General features: G+C 36.4%; 2 protein-coding genes across 6 annotated transcripts; one reads left to right on the top strand and one right to left on the bottom strand.

Annotated features, from left to right (window-relative positions):
* Positions 1 to 551: 551 nt before the first annotated feature.
* LOC139960850 (purine nucleoside phosphorylase 1-like) lies at positions 552 to 10,457 on the bottom strand. Of its 5 annotated transcripts, none has more exons than XM_071959480.1 (7): positions 10,306 to 10,457; positions 9,764 to 9,815; positions 9,049 to 9,221; positions 7,311 to 7,414; positions 5,501 to 5,676; positions 4,931 to 5,121; positions 552 to 3,617 (listed from the first exon to the last, which is right to left on the bottom strand). In XM_071959480.1, exons 2-7 carry the CDS (start codon positions 9,781 to 9,783, stop codon positions 3,415 to 3,417), a joined length of 867 nt encoding a protein of 288 aa, XP_071815581.1. In that variant the 5' UTR covers positions 9,784 to 9,815; positions 10,306 to 10,457; the 3' UTR covers positions 552 to 3,414. The 5 variants fall into 5 exon arrangements, with proteins under 5 accessions (XP_071815581.1, XP_071815590.1, XP_071815583.1 ...); XM_071959489.1 differs by having other exon boundaries at positions 10,294 to 10,430; XM_071959482.1 differs by having other exon boundaries at positions 10,153 to 10,415.
* A 2,675-nt stretch (positions 10,458 to 13,132) lies between these two features.
* On the top strand, positions 13,133 to 15,786 carry LOC139960848 (guanine nucleotide exchange factor MSS4-like). Its single transcript, XM_071959468.1, has 2 exons — positions 13,133 to 13,382; positions 15,405 to 15,786. The coding sequence occupies exons 1-2, from the start codon at positions 13,230 to 13,232 to the stop codon at positions 15,642 to 15,644; spliced, it is 393 nt and encodes a 130-aa protein (XP_071815569.1). The 5' UTR covers positions 13,133 to 13,229; the 3' UTR covers positions 15,645 to 15,786.
* The last annotated feature ends 6,079 nt before the right edge of the window (positions 15,787 to 21,865 follow it).

Genomic DNA, 21,865 nt, shown 5'->3' with positions numbered 1-21,865 from the left:
AGGATCACTGGAGGCCAAACCCCTCACCCTTCCAGAATCCTGGATCCGGCCCTGCATCAAACAGTGGTGACGAAACGGGAGGGGGATTGGGGGCTAAAGGCATTATGATTTTTGTATCATCTCAACTCATCTGATATGTATTACCATATTTCATAGATTGTTTTTTCTCATCAATTGAGAAATTGCAGACATGAGATCCATATTTTCAGGCTAGGTACATGCAGCTTAGAATACTCGGGAAGTGCCGTTTCCGGCCATCTGGGGGGTTTGTAAAGCCAAAAATTTTCTGGTACGCTCCGCGCCAACCGATGGTGGCGCTCTGCTTAGATAATCTTACGTTCAGGCGCGGCTGGACCAGTCAGACCACCCCCCCTGTCTCAAATCCTGCATCCGCCCGTGAGATGTTGAAGTCATCAAAAAGTACCATCCGACCAGAATGAGCCAGACATCACGTTATTATACACATCAATCCTCCTAACAATGGAAACAGTTTTATTTAGTCACAGAATTAAATGAAGGGCAAATACAACAAAATCACCCAAGGAGATTGATCAATGTACACACTTCTTCTTAGAAACAACCTTCTCAGTTTATCACGTAAGCCGTAGAACAAATATAAATTTGAAACTAATCATCACATCATGATGACAATTAAGCCAGAAAAGTCCTGATGAATTAAAATGTTTGGACAACAGGGTAAAGTTATTAGTCATTCATTCCAGTGATAATATAATCTTGGCAAGGCAAGGTCAAGAAATCAAACTCCATCAACAGTTCAGAGTACAAGATTTATGCAGTAAAATTAGAGACTTTAATATCTTGTGAATTTCCTCATCAAGGTTCCCTGATGAACAAAGGATTCGGAAAAGGCACTGTACATAATTATTAAGAACAAAGTACTTAATAGGTCAAAGATAAAATACAATGCATGATGGGTCAGCAATGCATGGTGGGACAGCTATTAAACTTTCTTAAGTTAATTATGAAACATCATAAACCTGTCTGCAGTTTTGGAATACATAACTCAAACATTAACATATCTTGAACTACAAAAGGAAAAAAAATTAAATGTACATGTCCTGTAATGTAATGCTTTTTTTTATGGACTTTTTGCTCAACTCCACCGACTCAATGAAGAATCCATATCATTATATTGTAAACTTATGCAATGTTTGTTTTCTCCTGATTTGAGTCGTCTTTCCTTGTTCTTGACTACTTCCAACATGTCTGTCTTATTTAAATTATTTCAAATCTTAGTCGAAAAAAAAGAAGAAGATATTTCTTCTAATTTGGATACCAAAAACATTGATATTTTCAGTCACCTTCAACTGATATCACTTGAAGGCTTCTAAACGAAAAGCGTTAACAAAAAGGTAATAATGTGCATGATCTGAACGGTTTAAAAATCTTTAGATATGTAAAGAATACAATCGCATGAGAGCACAACGCTCACAAACGAGCGAGCACGCTAGATGAATTTGTATGCAGACGTAGTGGATGATTGACTCAAACATTCCACTCGTGCAATTTCGGCGAACAAGAAAAGACAAGAGGTTGTAAACAACAAATCGTCAGGTGCTTAAAATGTTGTGTTTGACTTGGACATTCCAACAAATATTTCACATGACCTCTCCTTCAAGAAATTACGAACACAAGTATGGCGGTCAACTCATGTTACCGCTATGCTTCTGCTGGTGGATCCATGTCCACAGTTCTCGAACTCATAGCAACACCTTGATAAGTTTCTTGGCAGTAGACAGGACCCATCGAGAAATAATTTATTCAGTATTGCATCGCAAAGTGCTATACAAAATGGTCAAGTTGCTAAACAAGTATCAAGATGTATATTTGTTTTCTACGCAGGAACTATAGTATTCGATGAGAGAAAGAAGTCCAGACTGCAAAAATGCCATGCTGATATGACTTGTGTTTGTGAATGGAGAGCTCTAATGAACCTCACTACTCATGATATAAATACAGCCTCTGATACATTTACCATTTTGGAACATAAATTTCATCTCTCTGGCGATGAAAAAACTTCATACAGCAAATTTAAAGACACCGATGTCAGAGAAAATTTCACTAGAGGTGTATTATTTGAAATCTGGAAAAGCAGTTAATTCAAGGGTATTATATGCATTGTATTCATTATGCCAAAATAATTTCCAGGACTGTAATTGGAATTGGAATTAAAATCAAAATTATGAAAGTGTTTGAGTATACTCTGAATGTTGAAATGATCAAAACTTGCAAAGGTGGAAACTAAGAGAGGGTTGGGGGGGGGGGGACCAAGGGTCCAATGGATCCCATTACATGCTAAGATTTCTACAAAAAAAATCAAGGAGAGGATTTTGAATGCTTGTTAGCTCCATGCCAATCTCAGCTTCAAAGTAAAAATAACTAGTAATATAAATCATACATGCAGCCCCATTGTACATTTATACAAAAAAAAGGTCATTTAAGTGATAGATAAGAATCTGCCAAGTGAGCGGTGATTCCATTAAATAGCCAGTTTTGTACACCAACTGGCCACCAGTCCTGGTAATTTAATTTCATATCGATTATCAACCAATACTTTCAAAATCCTACTTTGGTTTTAGTAATTGCACATAATTGTTATCATATTCAGCCTCTTACGATGATATATTTCAAGTTTTGAAAGATATGTGGCTGTACAGAGTGACCTCCACCAAAACAGTAAGGTTCTTGTACTCATTATTGGGAAGCCACAGGCAAAACAAGGGAGCCAGTCTGGAAATATCCTGTGTATAAGTATTTCAAAGTTTTGACCCCTTGTGATCTTAAATGAACTCTGACCTGCACTGAATTGTGTAAAAAATTTACACTACATAAAGCTATTGTACCATGCATATATGACCTCCTTTGATGTTCAGGTTCTGGAGATATATTGCATTTTTAAGATTTTCACATGTTGCCCTCTGCTGACACCAAATGACCTCCACCCAAAACAATAGAGTTCTTGTTTTAATTATTGGGAAGCCACAGGCACAATGTGAGAGCCAATACATTTTCCTATCTTGAGATATCGTGTTTACAAGCTGGAGCATCACATACACACACACAAACTTGACTGCATAAGTCACTTGCCTGCCGGCAGCAAGTAAACGAAAAAAGTTCCTAAATTGAGGTAAAAAGTTATGATGTTTTACGATTTCACTAATGCCAAGTTAAAGTGACTTCATGCATTAGTTGAGCAGACTTTAATATGATGTAGAGGAACACTGATTTTTGGAAATAAATTCAAAGAAAAGAAAGAGAAGCAATGAATTCATCTCAACATTTTCTCATCGATGAAAATTGAGTACATCCTCGTAGACCACAGGAAAGGTTCCCTTATTGTACCCTATGGATGGCAAGTCCACCGTAACAGCCTCAACGTTTTAACGAGACAGACTACTTCAGTTTCATGACTACTTTCTCGATAAGTGCCTTCATATCGCCCGCTTTCTTGGTGCTCACTTTCAGTACTTCTTCGTGGGTCAGTGGAGGTTCTTCATCATCAACGGAAAACACGCAGACATCTGTTACTAGGGTCATTCCAAGTATATCCATTCCGCAGTGGCGAGCGGCGATAGTCTCTGGACAGGTAGACATACCTGATGGTACCAAACATGAAAAATAACCTTAATATAACCTTACCATACTGCTTGACATTTCACAGATTCCAACAAGTCATCAAACAATGTCTTGTATCAAGTCTGTATCAAGTCTGTAGCAAAGGATTTCAATGTCTCAAGTCTCCTTAACATTAACAAAGGATCCTACTTCTAGTCAGCATTTACATTCTGGAAAAAAACCTTTGCTCAAAATGTCACCAGATTTTTTTCCCAACTTATATGGAATGAACACATCGGTATATCTATTTTATAGATCAAAGATGATGGTTGGGTATGTCCCTTTAAAGCAGCATTTTGCATTTGGTCGCCGTTTTCTACTTTTTTGACATGTCCATCAAGTTTTTTACATATATCAATCACAAAACAGCAAACTAAGATATAAGCCAAGTTTTTCCCTGCCAACAACGTTAATTGGCGAGTAATTAAGGATATTTGCAGATAATGAGAAAAGTGTCCACGACAAATTCCACATATAAAATTAATCGCATACACTTCCCCCAAACCCACTAGTTTGAATTCAACCAATCAGAGATGCAGGTTTAGTTATGAGCCGTTGCTAAAAATAGATTGAAGACTTTGCGTTGGTACAACCAGGGAGTTGTTATGGAACTCTCTGGTACAACTGCCATATAGACTGTACACAAATCAAGGATGGTGTTGTATTACGTACTGGTCAATGACGTTCGTAGTGTTTAAATATTCATATTATGGGGATCCCAACGGAAAATATCTTGGAGAAAAACAAAGTTGAAAGTTGCAAATTTTTCGACTTTTATGCCACCATTTGAAGTAAAATTTAATTAGATAAGCTAGTTATGTATATCGTTATGGCATAGTGGAGTCAGTGAGGTTGAGAAAAATAGAAAAGGACGCAAAATGCTGCTTTAATAATTAATCAAGTTTAGTACACGATGGTTTCAATACAATATAGCAAGTCCTCGTTCAAGATGTCTGATCAATGTACCAGTGTCTTTAATATCCATAACGTTCCCTCCGTTCAGATCATTCCTCACTCAAGTGCAATATTCTAAGAGCTGAACTGCATCCATCATTATATTAGTCTCTTTGTATAACAATAGTCTAAACCATGAAGGAAAAATATAGCACATGTTAATAGGATTATCATAGGATTTTGTAAATAGGATTTTTAGATGATTTTGGTTGAGAAAATTAGCCATTTACTGCAACCCTATAAATTTTATGTTTTTGCTCTAACCCTATATTGTTTCAGCCCCTTATCTTATTGATGGGCAATATTCTCTGATAACCCTAGACATTCTCCACTTACTTACCAACAACATCAGCTCCAATAGATCTTAGATATCTCACTTCTGCAGGGGATTCATACATTGGTCCAGATACCATACAGTAAACGCCCTCAATCACGGCGCCACTAAAACCTAACTCGGCAACTGCTTCTTGGGCTACTATTCGTAACTGCTTTGCATACGGTTTACTAACATCAAGGAATCTTGGACCAAACCTGAAAAGAAGGGGCAAAGAAAAATGTATAAGCTAGTTTTAAGAACTTCATAAAAGGTTTATCTGTTGATTCAGGTATGCTTTTAGCGTTACGGTCAAGGGCAGCAACGCTATCAGTAAGTTCCTCAAATGGATTACATTCTCATCGAACTGAGAACGTTTACTTTTAGTTACGTAAGTTCCAACAATCACAAGCAACTTTCTGGAATTATTGTCAATTTAGAGCAGCTGTGTCTATGGGTAGTTCTAAAACTTGTTTCACTTTGCCAGCTAGTTGTTTATTTCAATAGTGTGTTTTTGCTTTGCATCAACTAGGAAGAGAATGAAGCTTAATAAGTAAAAAATTATCAAAATTATATGCAAGTCATTTAAGGGGGTACCTTTCATCGTTGAACCCAATTAATGGATTATTGCCGCATAACCCTGGTAGATATATATGGTCCTTCAGCAAGACAATACTACCGACTGGAATCGACTTCGTCAGGGATCCTGCTGCGTTTGTTACGATTAATGTCTTTATTCTCAGAAGATGCATGATTCTGATTGGTGCTGTCACCTGCATATATTAAAAACAAGCAATTATGTTTAGTACGAAGTCGGAACAACTTGGGGGAAAAAAAACAAAGGTCTGGACCAGACTTCCACCAATTCAATGTCAACATTCTTGAATTATTTGGAGAAACATATATAGAAGTTGCTTTCTCTAGCTTTTTAGTGTATTTTTTTATCTCTTTAATGGGAAACAAAATAGACTTATAACAAAAAACTTATAACAAAAAGACTTATAACAAAAACTTATAACAACAAAAAACAATAAAAACAAGTTTAACCTCAGTTTGTAATAGTTTTTGGATTTACCGAGCTCTTGCAAGCCTTCATGTTTTTCCTTTTCAATAAGAAAAATTAAAAGCATTAAAACTAAAAAATCTGTGTATAAAAAGTTGTATATGACATGTTTTCATGCAAAGTTTAACTTGTTCTAAATGAACATCTCATCCACTTACAAAATATTATCAACAATTAGGTAGCACTAACAAAGTTTTATCTTTTCAAAGCTTTCCAGTGACATTATACACAGTATTTAGGTATTTTGTATATAAACGGTATGAAAAATCAGGTCAAAACTATCTCTATCAAGATTTCACACACACACATATATACATAAAAAAATAAGTATGCTGCATTTAGATATATATACTGTATATATATATATATATATATATATATATATATATATACAAGAACAGCAAAAATTGAAAAAACGGATAAATTCATGCCAACTTGAATGTTTACAGAAAAAGATACATATTTCAGGCAAACCACCCTTCTTCAGTTGTATTAATGGAGTGAAAGAAAAACTTAGACCCTGTACCTCGGCTTGGATTCTCGCATGGGTGCTCATGAAAGACAGGTTTCTGTTGAGACTAGTCTTGTGTGTTCTATTAAGCTGTAGTTTCGATGTTATTTCTTGGTTGCTTCTTTTTTTGGATGTTGGAATGTTAGCATATAAAATACTGCATTTAAGATGGACATAGCCACACCTCTCTACCTTCCCCAAAAGGTACCAACCCCTCTGGCGATGTAAAGTGTAACAAGTCTAGGTGATTGATCTCATCATTCCTCAGTTTATGATTTTGCCATCTCTGCAGTCCTGTTACCTCGGCAACAAAGCACCATTTGCACACATTTCCCAATACTGTATTATTTCACTATTTTGAAACACATTTTGCACTATGTATAAACTGGGAATAATTCGTCCAGTACTAACTCATCACAACTTGCTATACAATATGGGCATACAAATGCAAGGATATATAACAGTTTTGTACACAGTACTTTATAAGAGACGTCAACAAAATTCAGAACTTTTGCAAAACAGCTACACAAATTTTGAACACTGAATTATTTCCTGATGGACAACTAGAATGAAAAAATTGACTACATTACATGAAAATCTATTTTTCAGAGTATTTCATATCAGAATGACCTCTGCTCGCTTGTCCGGATATCAAAGAGTTGTACTGTTCATGCTCCACTAAGAGAAACTATATTATAAAGAAAAAGTATTTAAAGGACAACTGTTCCCGACACCTTTTGCCTACTTTTCACCACAATCTTGATTGCAGGGTAGGGGTATGGTAGGATAAGAATAGGCTGGGGATGGATGGAGGGTGAGAAACATGTCTGTACCTTCCATGCTGGGTAACCTTCGTATAAGTGCAGCCTCCCTGACATAACCAGGACATCTTTATCACCGATTTTACCAACCACAAACTCTCCCGAATGACCAGCAACTAAATAAATTGAAAATAAACAGAGACAAAACATTCTGGATTTGAGTTTACGTGTTAAAAGCAGATGGTCACAAAACTTCTTATTTTAATGAAATTTCACGCACTTTAAAGGTCATCAATATTGACCCCTCATATTAGCACGCTAAAAATTGCGATAACTTTTCAAAAAGTATTTTCCTCGACGTTCTGATCGTACATATTTTTCCAAGCCATTGAGGAGTAACTGGAGTATTAAACCAGACAATAAAATATCTTAAAGGATTGGTTCAGGTGTTTGACATGTCTATTTTGTATGAAAGAGAACAAAAAGACAAAAAGAACAGTGAAGAAACTACCATGATAGCATGCTCTGTTAAGGAGATATGAGGCTTTGAGGATATCAAAATTTCTTTGAAAACGACTGGTGTAGAAAGACTTACTGTGAGGGTGTGACGTCACATCCTCACTTCCTTAACATTTGTGAATATATTTCTTTAAAATTATTTACATCTTTTGACACATTTGAAAATAATATCATCAAAAATTCGTCAGATGTTTAATCTCAAATACTTCCTTTGACAAATATGAGATCTCCTGACATATCTTTTGGTTGAAAGTCATGAAATCTCACAAAATATTTAGAGAAAAAAACAAAGACTTTTCAGGAATGTGAGGATGTGACATCACAGCTAGTCAGATTTCAGCAGTTTCTACACAATCTGATGAAACTTTACACTTGAATATCTCTTTAACGGAAAAAGATATTTGAACAGTTTTTTTCACCATTGTGTTTCTTTTATTGTCCTCTTTCATATAACATAAACATGTATGACAACTGAACCAACCCTTTAAGGATGGTTAGACTTTTAAAGTGGCAATGAAGTTCTTGTTAACAATTTAGCATGGGTGACCATGCATATGACTTTCTAGCATATTTTAGGTCAATACTGATAGCTTGTAATCACACTTCTTTGGGCTGGAATGTGTTTCCCACAATGAGTATATACAATTGATTACTAGCTGATTAACTCTGTTTGAAAAAATAATTGTTTTGTTTTGTGTTTTTGTGTGGGAAAATGTTGCACTAAGTTGCTACATTTCATGAATTGCAAGGACATTGCAACCTAAACTTGGTGGGGTAGATGGTGGTCTCACTGTAACTGTCACCCTTTAACCTTTTGGTCGTCAAGTTTTGGTCATTTTGCAAATGCAGTTTAGTTTAATTAGAAATATGATTACATTGATCAAGCTCAAAAGGCAGTCTTCTACTTTATGTCATTAGTGAACATTTATTTTACCAGTGCTGAAGTAATATATGCTTCTATTTGATATAAAATGTTGCAATGCATACATAATAATTTATTGTATATAATTTCGTGCCAATCCAAGCGAATCGGAAATTTCCAAAAACCGTATCGCTATACGTTATTTTGCTTTTGAAGGTCAAATTTTATGAGCTAAATTGTTATGGGAAATTGGTATCCTATACCACTGAACACTTCCCATTATGCACAATAGGTAAATTTGAAGTTATCATATAATCCAGATTTTGGCATGGAAATTTTTTAAGAAATTTAAATATCTGAATTATTAAAATAAATACTTTTATTTTGTAATCAATGTTCACTAGCTCATCAATTGGGCATGGCACTTACCTGTACTTTGAGGAAATCCTTCAATATCTGTGTATGGAATAGTTATAGCATTCTGTACAGCCTCTACCAATACACCTTGGCCAGAACCGGCTATGATGCCAATGCTAGGATGGAAACTTCCAGTTTTCTCTTTAATGATTGTTGCAAACTTTTCCAACTGCTCATATGAATATCTATCAAGAAGAACACAAAAGTGTTACATCAAATCTGGCAAATAAACATAACATATCACCATGGTAATGTACAGTAAGTTACTTACAGAAATTTCACAAAGTATTGTGTGTTAATTCCCTTCTTTGAATAGTTAAATAGCTAACCAACAAAATGGCTTGCTAACTAACACATCAGGTTCTGAAATCATAACATTTGGTTAACACATCAACTTAAAATTGCTCTGAAACAAGGGCTGTTGCATTTTGTGTACATAGCTTTGTGTCAATAATCAGTTTCTAGAAAAGTGACGACTTTGGCAATTATGACCTATGGAGACCTGGCATAACTGGTTGGACTTGAGCATTATTGTAGACAAAGAATTTGTGTTTTGTTTATTAAAAAATCATTGGTTCAAATTCTCTTTTAGTCAAAACTTCCTGTTTTGTTTTCATTTTTTTTTTTATATTGAAGATCTGCCCCCCTGCTATACATGCATCAAGGACAATCAATGCTTGCCACCTGGACTAAACTATAGTCCAGACTTTGGCTTTGCTTTACTTACGGAGTATCTTCTTTTGACATCTTGAAAGTTTTTGCAATGACTGTCTAAATATCTGAAATAAATATAAAGTTATGATGGCTCATTTACACATTTAAAAATATACTCCTTAATTATACTGCTCAGTAAAAAATTCCATAAAAACACCAAACATTTTAATCTTAATTTTAGCCAAGGCCCACTTTGATAGGCCCTTGTCTTTTAATTGTAATTATACTTAGGCATAGCAATACAGGCCTAACTTAGTATAAGGGCTAAGGCAAAGCCCTGAAGTTAGGCCTAGGTCTACTCTATGCCACCGAGTGCAGCAATATGTAGCCTTGTTTGTAGGCCCATAGGCCTATTTTATCTAACTTAAAAGGGTACACGTTGGGAGCGTCTGTACTACTTACTTGTAATAGTTCTAAGTAAAGTACTACTAGTACTAGTAAAGGCTAACACAGATCGAGCTAACTGAAACACGAAATTACTTTTGAATTAATTTATGATCTATTTCAAGTTGAAGGAAAATAAAAATAACAGGCGTTTTCAACTTTCAAACGAACTTCTCTTCAACTTGATTGTGGATTTAATGCCGAAAGAAGTCAGTATTCTGTTCTTCTAAGGTTCCGATCAATGTGGGCGACGCAAGTAAAACAATTTGGCGCGGTTATATTTTCGCGGAACGGAACCGGAAAAGGTGTAACCGGATATTATAGTTCCCATTCGTAGAATTCATGCAAAACTTAAGTTTGTCTTGACGCCTAGAATTAAAAACATTGACTTCTTTCTAAGATATAACCATAATGCAAAAATGCATAGTGGTTTCGATTATGTAACATGAGCTATTTTCTTCATGAATCTGACGTAGTATATAGTGAGGGTGTATAACATAATTGATATTAGTAATTAATACAGTGAAAAGTTCACAGTGACACAGGCTGTCCTGAAATGACCATTGACCTCAACAACAAGCTTCTTGTACCAAATGTGATATACATCAACATACTAAATATGACATCAGTCCTTGTTGAAATATTGTGTAAAACATGGTTTCACAATCTGACCCCTGGTGAACTCAAACGACCATTGACCTCCACCCACAACATTAGGCTTCTTGTACTCAATGTGGTACAATTACATTCCAAATGTGCGATCTGTCCAAGCTTCCCTTGCAATATTATTGTTTAGGAAGATGTGTAAGTGTGGAGAGACAGGTAAGGGGGAGTGAAGTAAATGTTTGGCACTTGTTGACTTTAAATGACCTTTTACCTCCACCAAAAGCAATAATAGGCTCTTTAAATTTGGTACATCTACAAACCAAATATCTGTCCTTTCTGGCAATATCATGTTTACAAGGTTGTCACGATTTGACCTGCTGTCCCCAATGACCTTTGACATACACCAAAAACATTAAGCTTCCTGTACTCAATGTGGTATGTCTACACACTAAATATGAATTGGTCCGATCTTCCCTTCTCGAGATATCGTGTTTACAAAGTTGTCAAAATTTGACCTCTGGTGACCCCAAAAGACCCTTGAACTCCACCAAAAACAATAGGCTTGTTGTACTCAATGGAGTACGTCTAAATTCTAAATATGAGGTCTGCCCAAGCTTCCCTTCTTGAGATATCGGGTTTACAATGATTTCACAATTTGACCCCTGGTGATCCCAAAAGACCCTTGACCTCCACCAAGGCGTTTACAAAGACCCTTGACCTCCACAATAGGCTTCTTGTACTCAATATGGTACGTCTACACACTACAAGTTAGGTCTGCCCATGCTTCCCTTCTTTAAATATCGTTTTTACAATGATTTCACAATTTGACCCCTGGTGACCCAAATTACCTTTGACCTCCACCAAAAACAAAAGCTGCCTGTACTTAATGTGGTACATCTACATACCAAATATGAGGTCTTTCCAAGCTTCCCTTCTTGAGATATTGCGTTTACAATGTTTCCACATTTTGACCAGGCTTGCTGAGCCCAAATGACCTTTGGCCTCAACCAAAAACAATAGGCTTACTCTATAACTACACACTAAACATGAACTTGGTCCAACATTCCCTTCTTGAGATATCGTGTTTACAAGCTGCAGGCGTCACAATCGCACACACACATATACGCCATCAAGATTACAAAGGTTACGATATTCAACGAAACCAAAAATGAAGTAAATTATTTATGGTAAACCAGATTAGATATTCCAGGTTTGTCGCTCGAGAGTCCAGGTTTTCTTACGGGTAATCAATGTTGTCTAGCAATAACCTAAATTAATTATCTGTCTACAATCCGGTCATCGATAAACTTGGATTATAAATTGAAAAAACCTATATTATCGCCTACTACCTGGATAGTCTTCGAAAACTTGGATAATTATCGGCCGATAAACTTGGATTGATCGGTTCAAAATGTTGAGTATATCAGCGAAAACCTTCGATTATCGACCGAAAAATATATAGACCCATGATTTTCAACAGATACACCTGGATGTTATTCCAAAAAATCTAGGTTTTTTGCTGATCATCTTGTTTCTTCATGCGATATTCCAAGATTTTATTTAGTAATCCTAATCCACATAGGCATACGGGACCATTTCAGTTTGATGGGGCAGAAACTTTTGTTCCCGAAAGTTCCCGTGACACTATCTAAGCGGAGCGCCACCATCGGTTGGCGCGTAGCGCACAAGAAATTTGTTGGCAAAAAATGCCTTTCAGATTGCCGGAAATGGCACCTCTGAGGCCTTGCAAGTTGCATCTAAACATTCTTTATTTTTATAATCTCACGTTATAGAAATTTACACTTCCCCAAAAATGTGGTAAATTAGAAGAAAAAAATGGTAACATCAGTTTGAAGGGGAAAAACAAAACGCTCTCCACGGAATTGTCGGGCAAAAATTTAAATAAGATTCGGGCAAGCTATTGCATATATATATATATTTATTAATTTTTTTTCTCCTCTTAGGCTGCCCGAATCTTTCAGGACTTTTGCCCGAATTTCTTGTCCTCTGGAAATTTGGGGGGCAGTCTTCCCCCTGCCCCCCCCCCCCCCCGCGCCTCGTACGCCTATGCTAATCCATGTTTATCGACCGAAAAACTGTCTTATCTACAAGTTTTTCGACCGCCAGATTATGATAATCCAGGTAAGTTCGCCAAGAATCCGGCAGTTTTATTTCTGATAATCCAAGTTTTTTTTTTTTTTAATCTATAATCCACATTTTCTTTCAAGAATCCAAGTTACGCGGCGATAAACCTGGATATTTTGCGAATATCCTTTGCGAAAAACTTTGGTAATTGGTTGATGTATCAGGTTAATCCACGTTTTGGACCGAAATCTTTGGGCATTTGGCCTGCTATACATTTAGGTACTGAATCTTACTTCCGATCCGTGCACGAACCATTGTCTATACAAAAACAGACCATAGACTGTGTGCCGTAAGAGTGATTGCACGAATTAACTTAGTTTTAAAGCGAAATTGTACAGCTAAGAATGGCCTCTGAACAATCAGACTGTGCAGCTAGTTCAGAAGCTAATGATTTGAGTTCACTTCTTGAGGATGGTAAAAATGCAAAACATCTCAAATGTGAAAGGTGTGGAAGCACTATTCTTCGCAAGGGCGATGCAGTCCATGTGAAGAAAGAGGTAGGACGGCTCGCACTAAAAGCAGTGTAGGCCTAGGCTAGGCATAGTTAGACTAGCCTAGGCTTATACTGTGGTACTGTACCTTGGCAAACGTTTATGCCAGTACATGTGTTGGTACATCTCGGAGCAATAACACACGAAGTCAGTGCTAGCGTAAAACTATTCCCCCATCGATATTTGTGCTCCTTATAGATTGCACGTATATATGAATATGAGTTATGTTGAGGGGTGGACGAAGGCAATGGGAATGCCAGGTCGTGGCTATTCACCGGATGTTTGTTGAGTAAGGGTGGTGTTCTTGTTGTATACTGCACACGATACCCTTAAAGTGCTTATGTCTAAGGTACTGTAGACTGCATTTAGTTAGACAGGCATATTGCTCAAAGTCTTAATTCATCTTATGATGCATGTGTAGTTTTAAGTAAAAAGAAATAATTGTGCAATGATTGAGTTCAGTAACTTTTGACAAATTATCATCTTGTATAATAAAAAAGTATCAGTAAGCATATTTATATAAAAGATTCCCATAGGGTCAAAAGAGCCATTTCCTGGCTACCTTGAAAGACTGTGCCTGAAAGATAATTGAAATAAATAAATATTTTTTGGTAACAAAGCCAAAGGCTCAGTAACCATTACAATTGTGCTGGCATGTTTGTGTGTGTGTGTGCGTATGTGACAGCGATATCTCAAGAAGCACAAGATGAGTCTATTTCATGCTTGGTAGGTAGATGCCCCATGATGTGTAGATGTGCACTATTGTTTGTGGTTCCCATCTCTTGCATATTGATGTATGGGTGGGGCCGAATGTAAAATTCTAACAATGGCAATTTTTTCAACGGTATGAGTGATTTAGTTCATACTTGGTATTGGATGTCAGTTGACGATAGATACATGGTCATATAATCAAGAAATATATTATTATTCATGAATGGGCGTGGCTAGAGAGTTATCACAGTGAAAATCTTGTAAATGTAAGCACATTATCTCAAGACCAGCAAGTTGAATCAATGTCATACTGGGTAGGTGCCCCATGATGCATAGATGTGCCCTGTTGTCTGTGGGTTCCCATCTCATGAATATTAATGAGTGGGCTTTAAATGTCAATCTCTCTTCAACAGAATGTCCGATTTAGGTCATAGCTGGTATGGTCATGTAACTATATAAGTGTATGCTCTTTGCAACAACAACTTTGACCTCATTAACATTCATGAGTTGGTGGGACTTAATGGGAAATAGCCAAAAACAGCTTGTAAACACATTATCTCATCAAACATAAGTTGAATCAACTTTATAAGGAAAGTTCAAGGAAAGTAGATATATAGTATTGCGTTAAACACACTCAAGTGGCCATTATGCAGTTTAACCCTCTGAGATTCAGGGGTCAAAAAGTTATCTCAATTGGCCTGCAATTGGCCAGTTTTTGTGTGTGATTTATACCAGATTACTGTAAGTTGTCAAAATATTTCCCTCTGTGCATGTTAACAATCTCATGTAGAGCTCTCAGTCTATGATAACAAATCTTAAAGGGATTTTCAATAAAAATTGGAATAAAAGTTCTATACTGTAAGTTTGTACCAGTGCATATAATGGTTGATGCTTTCTCTCCCCCCCGCCCAAAAAAAAAACCCATTAAAACCCTGACATCTACATACAGGCCTGTGGTTATCTTGTTATATACTGATGAGGGTACAAGGTCTATCATGTTGTAGCCCTCGTCTTACTTGTTTAAGCATGAATTATTTCAGTACACCACAGACATCCTTTCAAATACTGACAACAGTTATTGCAAATTAATAACACATCTCTACATTGTTTGCAGTTGCACAAGGATCTGTAGTTTGTACTTGTTTAGATACTACTGTAGATAAAGCATACCTGATATTTATATGACATGCAAATGCGAGTCTTTATTCCATTAGTTGAAATAAGCTGAATTTAGTCAATAAATATATATGAATATCAATGTTTGATTTGCCAAATTTTCAATCTAATACCTCTCACATCCTCGCATCTCCTCGACAGATTTTCTTACCACACATGAAGAAAAAATCAGAAAACCAAGCACCTGACGATGGAGAAACCCTAACTGACTTTTGGTTGGTCAAAGACATGTTTACATTTGAAAATGTTGGTTTTTCAAATACAGTGGAGAACAAAAAATTCTTGATATGTGCCGATTGTGAAGTCGGACCGATAGGATGCCAGGATTTAGCTGACGCTATTAATCTTTATGTCGCATTGTCAAGAGTCAAACACGAATAATTCCTACGTGGAAGCAGTTGAATAAATGTTTATATATTTAGCAAGCGCAGACAGACTATTCTTTTGACTGGTCCTAGGATTGCATCTTTCCATCTGAAAGGGTCGTGAAAATCGGCACACTAAGAATTTACAACCACGGCAAGTCGGAAGAAATTCGAAAACAGCTATCATGTCAACTGAATCATAACCCTCTATAAAATCATTTTGAATAAATGTGATTGTCATCATTTGTTCAAAAATGACATATTTATATCGGTCTTGCAATCCCATGAAAAATTTCAGATATATATTATCTGTAGTGAAAACAGTAGAACTCATTTTTCGAAGTAAAAGATAAAGGCATGTTATTGAGTGAATGTTTGAAAATTTTTACTTTTTTTATTTTTTATTAATGTGCATGCATTAGGCTGCTTTGCTGTCATGTTAGCCTGTTACATATTTTTAACGTGTCACATTCCACTGTGTTAAACATTTTGGTAAATATGCTAGGACAGCAGGGCTATTAATAGCTTTACAAGTAATTACATATGCTAGGGCTATTTATAACATAACAGGTAATTAAACTGAACCCATCATCACATTGCTTACAAGTTAGATAGCCTCATTTATGTACAGTTTGCCTGTTTAGTATTGTATGTTTTATTCTTTAATTGAATATGGAACCGTTGTAAAGCTAATCTGGCATTGTATCATAATTAGACTGAGCTTGCTTATGGCTGTTTTTTACGGAAAGCATATTTGGTCATCCCTTGTAGGCTTGACAAAACGTAAATTTCGTTTCAGGGTTTAATGTAAAATGTAAGTTTCTCTTAATGATCACCATGTTAAGTTTTTTGCTATTTGTTTTGCTCATCTGCAATATATTTTAGTCCCAGACAAACAGACAACCCGTTGAGTATCACTTTTTGATTTGATAGCATTTTTTGTGAGGTTCAGTGTTTTATATGTTAGGTCAAAAGGAGAATCATTTATAGTTGTGTGCAGTATCCATCATCATGCACGTGAAGTAATTATCGTTACATGCAAGATTCGCCAATATACAATTCCACGTCAGGAAGAAGAGGTCAGCAAGATCTCAGTTCCAGTGTAAGGACAGTAAGTAAGTTTGAGATTTTAGTCTGGAAAAGTGAGGAATATACTGATTTAAACAGTTCTTATCTTCACGATTACTTACAACAACAAAAGGAAGTTTCTTTTTTTGGCCAAAAAGAACAAGTTTGTCTCCGGAGTAGTCAATTTTGGATGTGTAAGACACTGTATATGCTCCTGTGATTTGCAATTTAATTATAGTGGTTAGCATATCTTGCTAGAGTTACAAGTAACATCTTTGGAGGCCTACTATAGTTAAGTAGACTAACATTACGTTAATGTTTAGGCTTAATAGTAAACTTTGAAGCAAGTTTTGGTCTTGAAAAAGTCTGGAATTTTTTGTTGTTGAAAAGAGTGGGAACCATATGTAAGAGAGGCATCAATGTAACAATTTCTTCATACAATGTAATGGTTAGATGTTTGTGTGTGGGGAGGGGGGGGGTTAGGATCCTGTCTACATCAGAGTGTTTGAATGATTAAGTTATTGACAATGACCTGTTTTACCTGTAAGTCTCAAAAAGTTGTGATCTTACATACTTAAGAAGTTAAAAGATAGTCCGATTTTGCAGGGAGTTACGAGTATCATTTTGTCCAAGAAACAGAAAAATTATGAAATGTATCGAAACACTCGATATTGATTATCCTTCAGATTTTACATCGTTCTCTGACTGCGGCTCTGATGCCTGCAAAGAAAGAAAAAAATTAAAATGTTTGTGTGATATAAACTAATTCAATTATAACAGAAACAATAATTCCCGCAGGGTGTCAGTTCAGGTGTAAGATTAGAAAAGTTTGGTCCGAACAAAAGGATTAAGCCTTTCTCTTCTTTTGTCTTTATTAAGGGTGAGTGGGGTTTAGGGGACATAGGTGGGATCTGGGGCGTGTTTCATGATACTGAATGACATCACCGATTATTGCTTCTTATTCATTTTCAACTGATGAAAAGTGACAAGTGATGAAGACTTCAGGCTTTCATAGCAAAAACTCTACATGGTCATGATACGGAAATCTTGTCAGGTATCCAGTGGTGGGTAGCGATTAGCTAGTGAGAACTTCTATCTAGACTTAGAGACCACATTACTTTTGTCAAGGGCGGCGGAACCGGGGGGGCACAGGGGGCACGTGCCCCCCCCCCACTTTTCCTCAGGTTAAAAATGTGCCCTTTTTCTACATAAAAATTGAGGTGTCTCAAGTTAGCAAGAGGCCAGGGAACCAGAATGAACACTCGGGAAGGGCCGTTTCCAGCCATCTGAGGGGTTTGTAAAACCAAAAATTTTCTTGTACGCTCCGCGCCAACCGATGGTGGCGCTCCGCTCAGTTAGTCGTGCATACAACTTTGCAAATCCTGGCTACGCACCTGACTTTTAATGAATTTCTGTGGGTCAAACTCAAAGCTATTTCGAATGGAAAAATTTGTTAAGATATTGACAAGAAATAAACTCTAATTCGGAAGATTCCTACATTAGCAACTAGCATGATTTCACCTCATTTTGTCTATAAAGAAACTTGTTCCTTGTTTCCCAATTTGCACATTGGATATTGCAGTGCTAGTATGCATATTTTCCTTGAAGGGGGGGGGGGGGGGCGTTGATGGAGTGATGTGTATACGCAAATAAGATAATACAATAAGAGTTATAAAGGGTACTAAATATAAGGCTGCATCAGTCCAATCGAATTTCTGCAAAGTGCCCTTTGATGTCGGTGCCCCCCCAGATTAAAAGTGCTTCCGCCGCCCTTGACTTTTGTGATTTAGTGTGTAAGTCAATAGGGCTTTTAATGGGCGTATACTACCTTAGGTTTTGATCAAGAACACTTTCATGTTAGTAGAGTCCACTCAGATCAACCATCTGTATAGTAGCAAATACAATGTTTGCTAATCGGAAGAAGCGTCACATGATATCCTTGCAACTTAAAGTCAATGTAAATAATACTCAGTGATATCATCAACAGTCTCCCTTCGAAAGGAGCTGTTACCGGTTACCGGTATCAGCTCTTTTATCCAAGTTAGGTTACAAGATCATTATAGCATATAACCATAGCAATTTCCCGCATTTTAATTATGGGCTTATGGATGTAGAGACCACGACATATGTAAATTGAGATACGCCAGTTTCTCACCTAACACCATGATGATTGAAATCCTTCTAGAGAGTGCTTTTCTTCTGGTTTAACAAAGTTTATTCAGATTAAACTTCGTCACATTTTACTGAGTGTTTGGGAGATGAGTCACAGGCATCTGACACATAGGACGTCATATAGCTAGCTTACCCAACAGAAAATAACAAAGAAGAATTTAAATAAATATAGACTTAAAATAGGCCGAGATTTACAAAGGTATATAATTCGATTATAGTGAACGAAAACAATTTTAACATTTTTGGTTTGACGGTCATCAGTATTGTCTTCATATATGCTAGAAAGCTAAATAATGGTAATTAATGCTCCGATTTCAACATGTTTCACTCTCCGATAAAACGGCCAGCCTAAAAGTTAAAGGCGTTGATGGCTCGTCCCAAACAGCGTGCCGACATCTTTAAAAAATTTAACTTTCCGTTGCTTGCAAGTGAAGTTTTTCTCTTGTCGTTACAAAATGCAGACCGTAATGAAACGTGATACCTTGTTATCTTTAGCTGGACCTGAGATGTCCATCGCTGTATCGTTTGTACACTGTGCTGTGGGTATTGACAGCAGCTGTGTACTGACTGTACTCTAGTGTCTAATTACCAATGGCAGCAAGCTGAGTGTGTATTTTCTGGGATCGATGGTGGTGTCTAACACTTCTGTTACACCTCATTCGAAACTAGGTCAGATTACCGGCATTAGACGTTTCTTTTTGCGCGAGTCTTCACACCCTTTAATGTGTCGTATAGTTTTGATGAAGGTTTGGGCGTTAAATAAAGGTTAGGCCTACTAATTGCATGCCTTGTAAGAAAGTCTTCTAGAAAGTAAAAAAGACACAGGAAATTTGTGTTTATTTATGTTTATGTAAAACGGGATTAAACTGAGTGCAGGTGAACATTCCTACGCACAGTTTTCGAGATAACATCATGTAAAGTTGAAAGGTTTCATACCAACAGCAAACTTGAAGCAAATATTGGTGTGATCTCATAAAAGCACTCTGACAAATTTGTTTTAAGATTTCCTTCAAAATTAGGTAAAGTTTGAACTCTAACCGATCTAAGGTCAGAACAATGACATGAAAAATAGAGGAAAAATAAAATATTTTGATGTCAGGGTAGTTACAATTATATAACGTACACTTGTTTGTTTCAAGTTGACTCATGGTACAATCAATGACCGTTCGATAATCAATATCTTGATATAACTCTTTGTTCGAAGTGCTGGTAAGCTTCACCAGGATGGTTATATAGAATGTTCCTCTTCCATTAGCCAAACATAATTCCCCCCTGAATGATCATATACACAAACATGTTGCGACATTAAGTCCCCCCCACCCCCCCCCCCAGACACTAATCAGCGTGCTATCTTTATCCACGACGTAAGCAGCTTCCAAAGTATACCGGTAATCAATGTTCACATATAGGAAACTATAAGAGGTAGCATACGCCTATTAAAAAGCTCCATTGACTTACACAATAAATCACAAAAGTAATGTGGTCTCTAAGTCAGATATAAGTTCTCACTAGCATGCATCACTTGATAGATGACCTTTCATGGCACCATCAATTTCCGGAACATGACCATGCAGATTATGAGAGCCTGAAGTTTTCGTCACTTGTAAACAAAACTCTTTACTCGGTAGTAAACAATTTTCGTACGCTGATCCTGGGAGGCCTAAAGGGGTCTAAAGTTGCCTCAATTGACCCAATTTTGCACTACATGTACTTCAACATGCAATCCACAAGAAAAAAACAGATCCTTGCTAACAGAAAGATCTTCTCCTGCTGCTTTTTGGTACTTTTCTTGAGATAGGAGAACAATCAGGCGGATGGATGTAGACTCTAATAGGATTACACCACCTATGAACACTGTCCAAAGCTTTTCAGTGTAAATATACGTTCATTTGAACTTGATTACGATGCATACTATACTGCACTGCATTGGAGTCTAGATGTTGAGGACAAAATTGGGTTTTCAATTTGCTGCCAACCTATATCTTACCGGTGGAATTGAGTAAGCTATATTAATGACAAAACTTTAAAAGAAAGGTAAGGCTCATGAATTTCGACCATTTAAATATTTATTTCTTTAAAAGCTAAGAACGTTATTCATTTTATCAAATCTTCAGTTAGTAGATAAATTGAAGGAACCATATTTCACGAAAAAGGGGGGAAATAAGCGTAGATTTGTATAAAAAAGTGTCATTATTATGAATAAGAAAAGGGGATTGGTGTTACGGTTTTTGGCATAGTTCACAGTATTCGGTTTACACGTATACATTATTCGCCAGTTAATAATCAAAACTATTTTAACCAATCGGGCACAGTTAGCAATAATCGACCCAAACAAGAATTCGACATTTCGTAATCAAAATTTGTAAACATCTTATTTAAAAAAGGGCTTTTTCCAGCATTAAAACGTATCTCATTTGACGAAAAATAGAACTAAACATCTTCTTTTACTAAACGAAAACGAAAGATATCTTTAAAGATCCATAAATGCAATGGAAGTAAATTCGTCAAGATTCCTTATCCTTAATTCGACAGTTTTGAAATACCAACCATTTATATCCCAATGCCAATCTTTGCATCTCAAATTAAAAGAAAAACTCACACACACACAAACAATGTTGGTAACATATTTAAATCATGTATCCTCAACCATAGACGAAAATAGAGAAAAAAATTGACCTAAATGTTACTAAATGTGGAAATGTGGTTTTCGGGCACATGTTGGTTTGCGAAATTCGACTATTTACAACGAAATTTGGAAATATTTCATGTCTATTGGAATAGGCATATTTTGGAAAGATAAATGCTAATTTTCGATTTCACTCCAAATACGCACATTCAAACTTTAGCAAGATTACGCAATACCCGTATCGTAACCGCAATACTATAAAGTTCAATACTATTGTGAGAAGTGACGATGAGCATTTATCGACCAACTGTCGAATTTGTTCAAGTTTCGATCATTTGATTGAAAACCGATTTTTTAAATATCTGCTCATG

The sequence above is a fragment of the Apostichopus japonicus genome, chromosome 3, assembly GCF_037975245.1.
Source record: "Apostichopus japonicus isolate 1M-3 chromosome 3, ASM3797524v1, whole genome shotgun sequence".
NCBI lineage: Eukaryota > Metazoa > Echinodermata > Holothuroidea > Aspidochirotida > Stichopodidae > Apostichopus > Apostichopus japonicus.
This window is presented reverse-complemented; position numbering and strand designations above follow the sequence as displayed.

Coding starts and splice junctions, on each gene's coding strand:
- LOC139960850 (XM_071959480.1), bottom strand. CDS start 9,783: ATGTCAAAAGAAGATACTCC. Junction 7,415..9,048: donor AGGATTTCCTCAAAGTACAG/GTAAGTGCCATG, acceptor CAATTTATTTAG/TTGCTGGTCATTCGGGAGAG. Junction 5,122..5,500: donor ATTGGGTTCAACGATGAAAG/GTACCCCCTTAA, acceptor CCTTCTTTTCAG/GTTTGGTCCAAGATTCCTTG.
- LOC139960848 (XM_071959468.1), top strand. CDS start 13,230: ATGGCCTCTGAACAATCAGACTGTGCAGCTAGTTCAGAAGCTAATGAT. Junction 13,383..15,404: donor CAGTCCATGTGAAGAAAGAG/GTAGGACGGCTC, acceptor TCTCCTCGACAG/ATTTTCTTACCACACATGAA.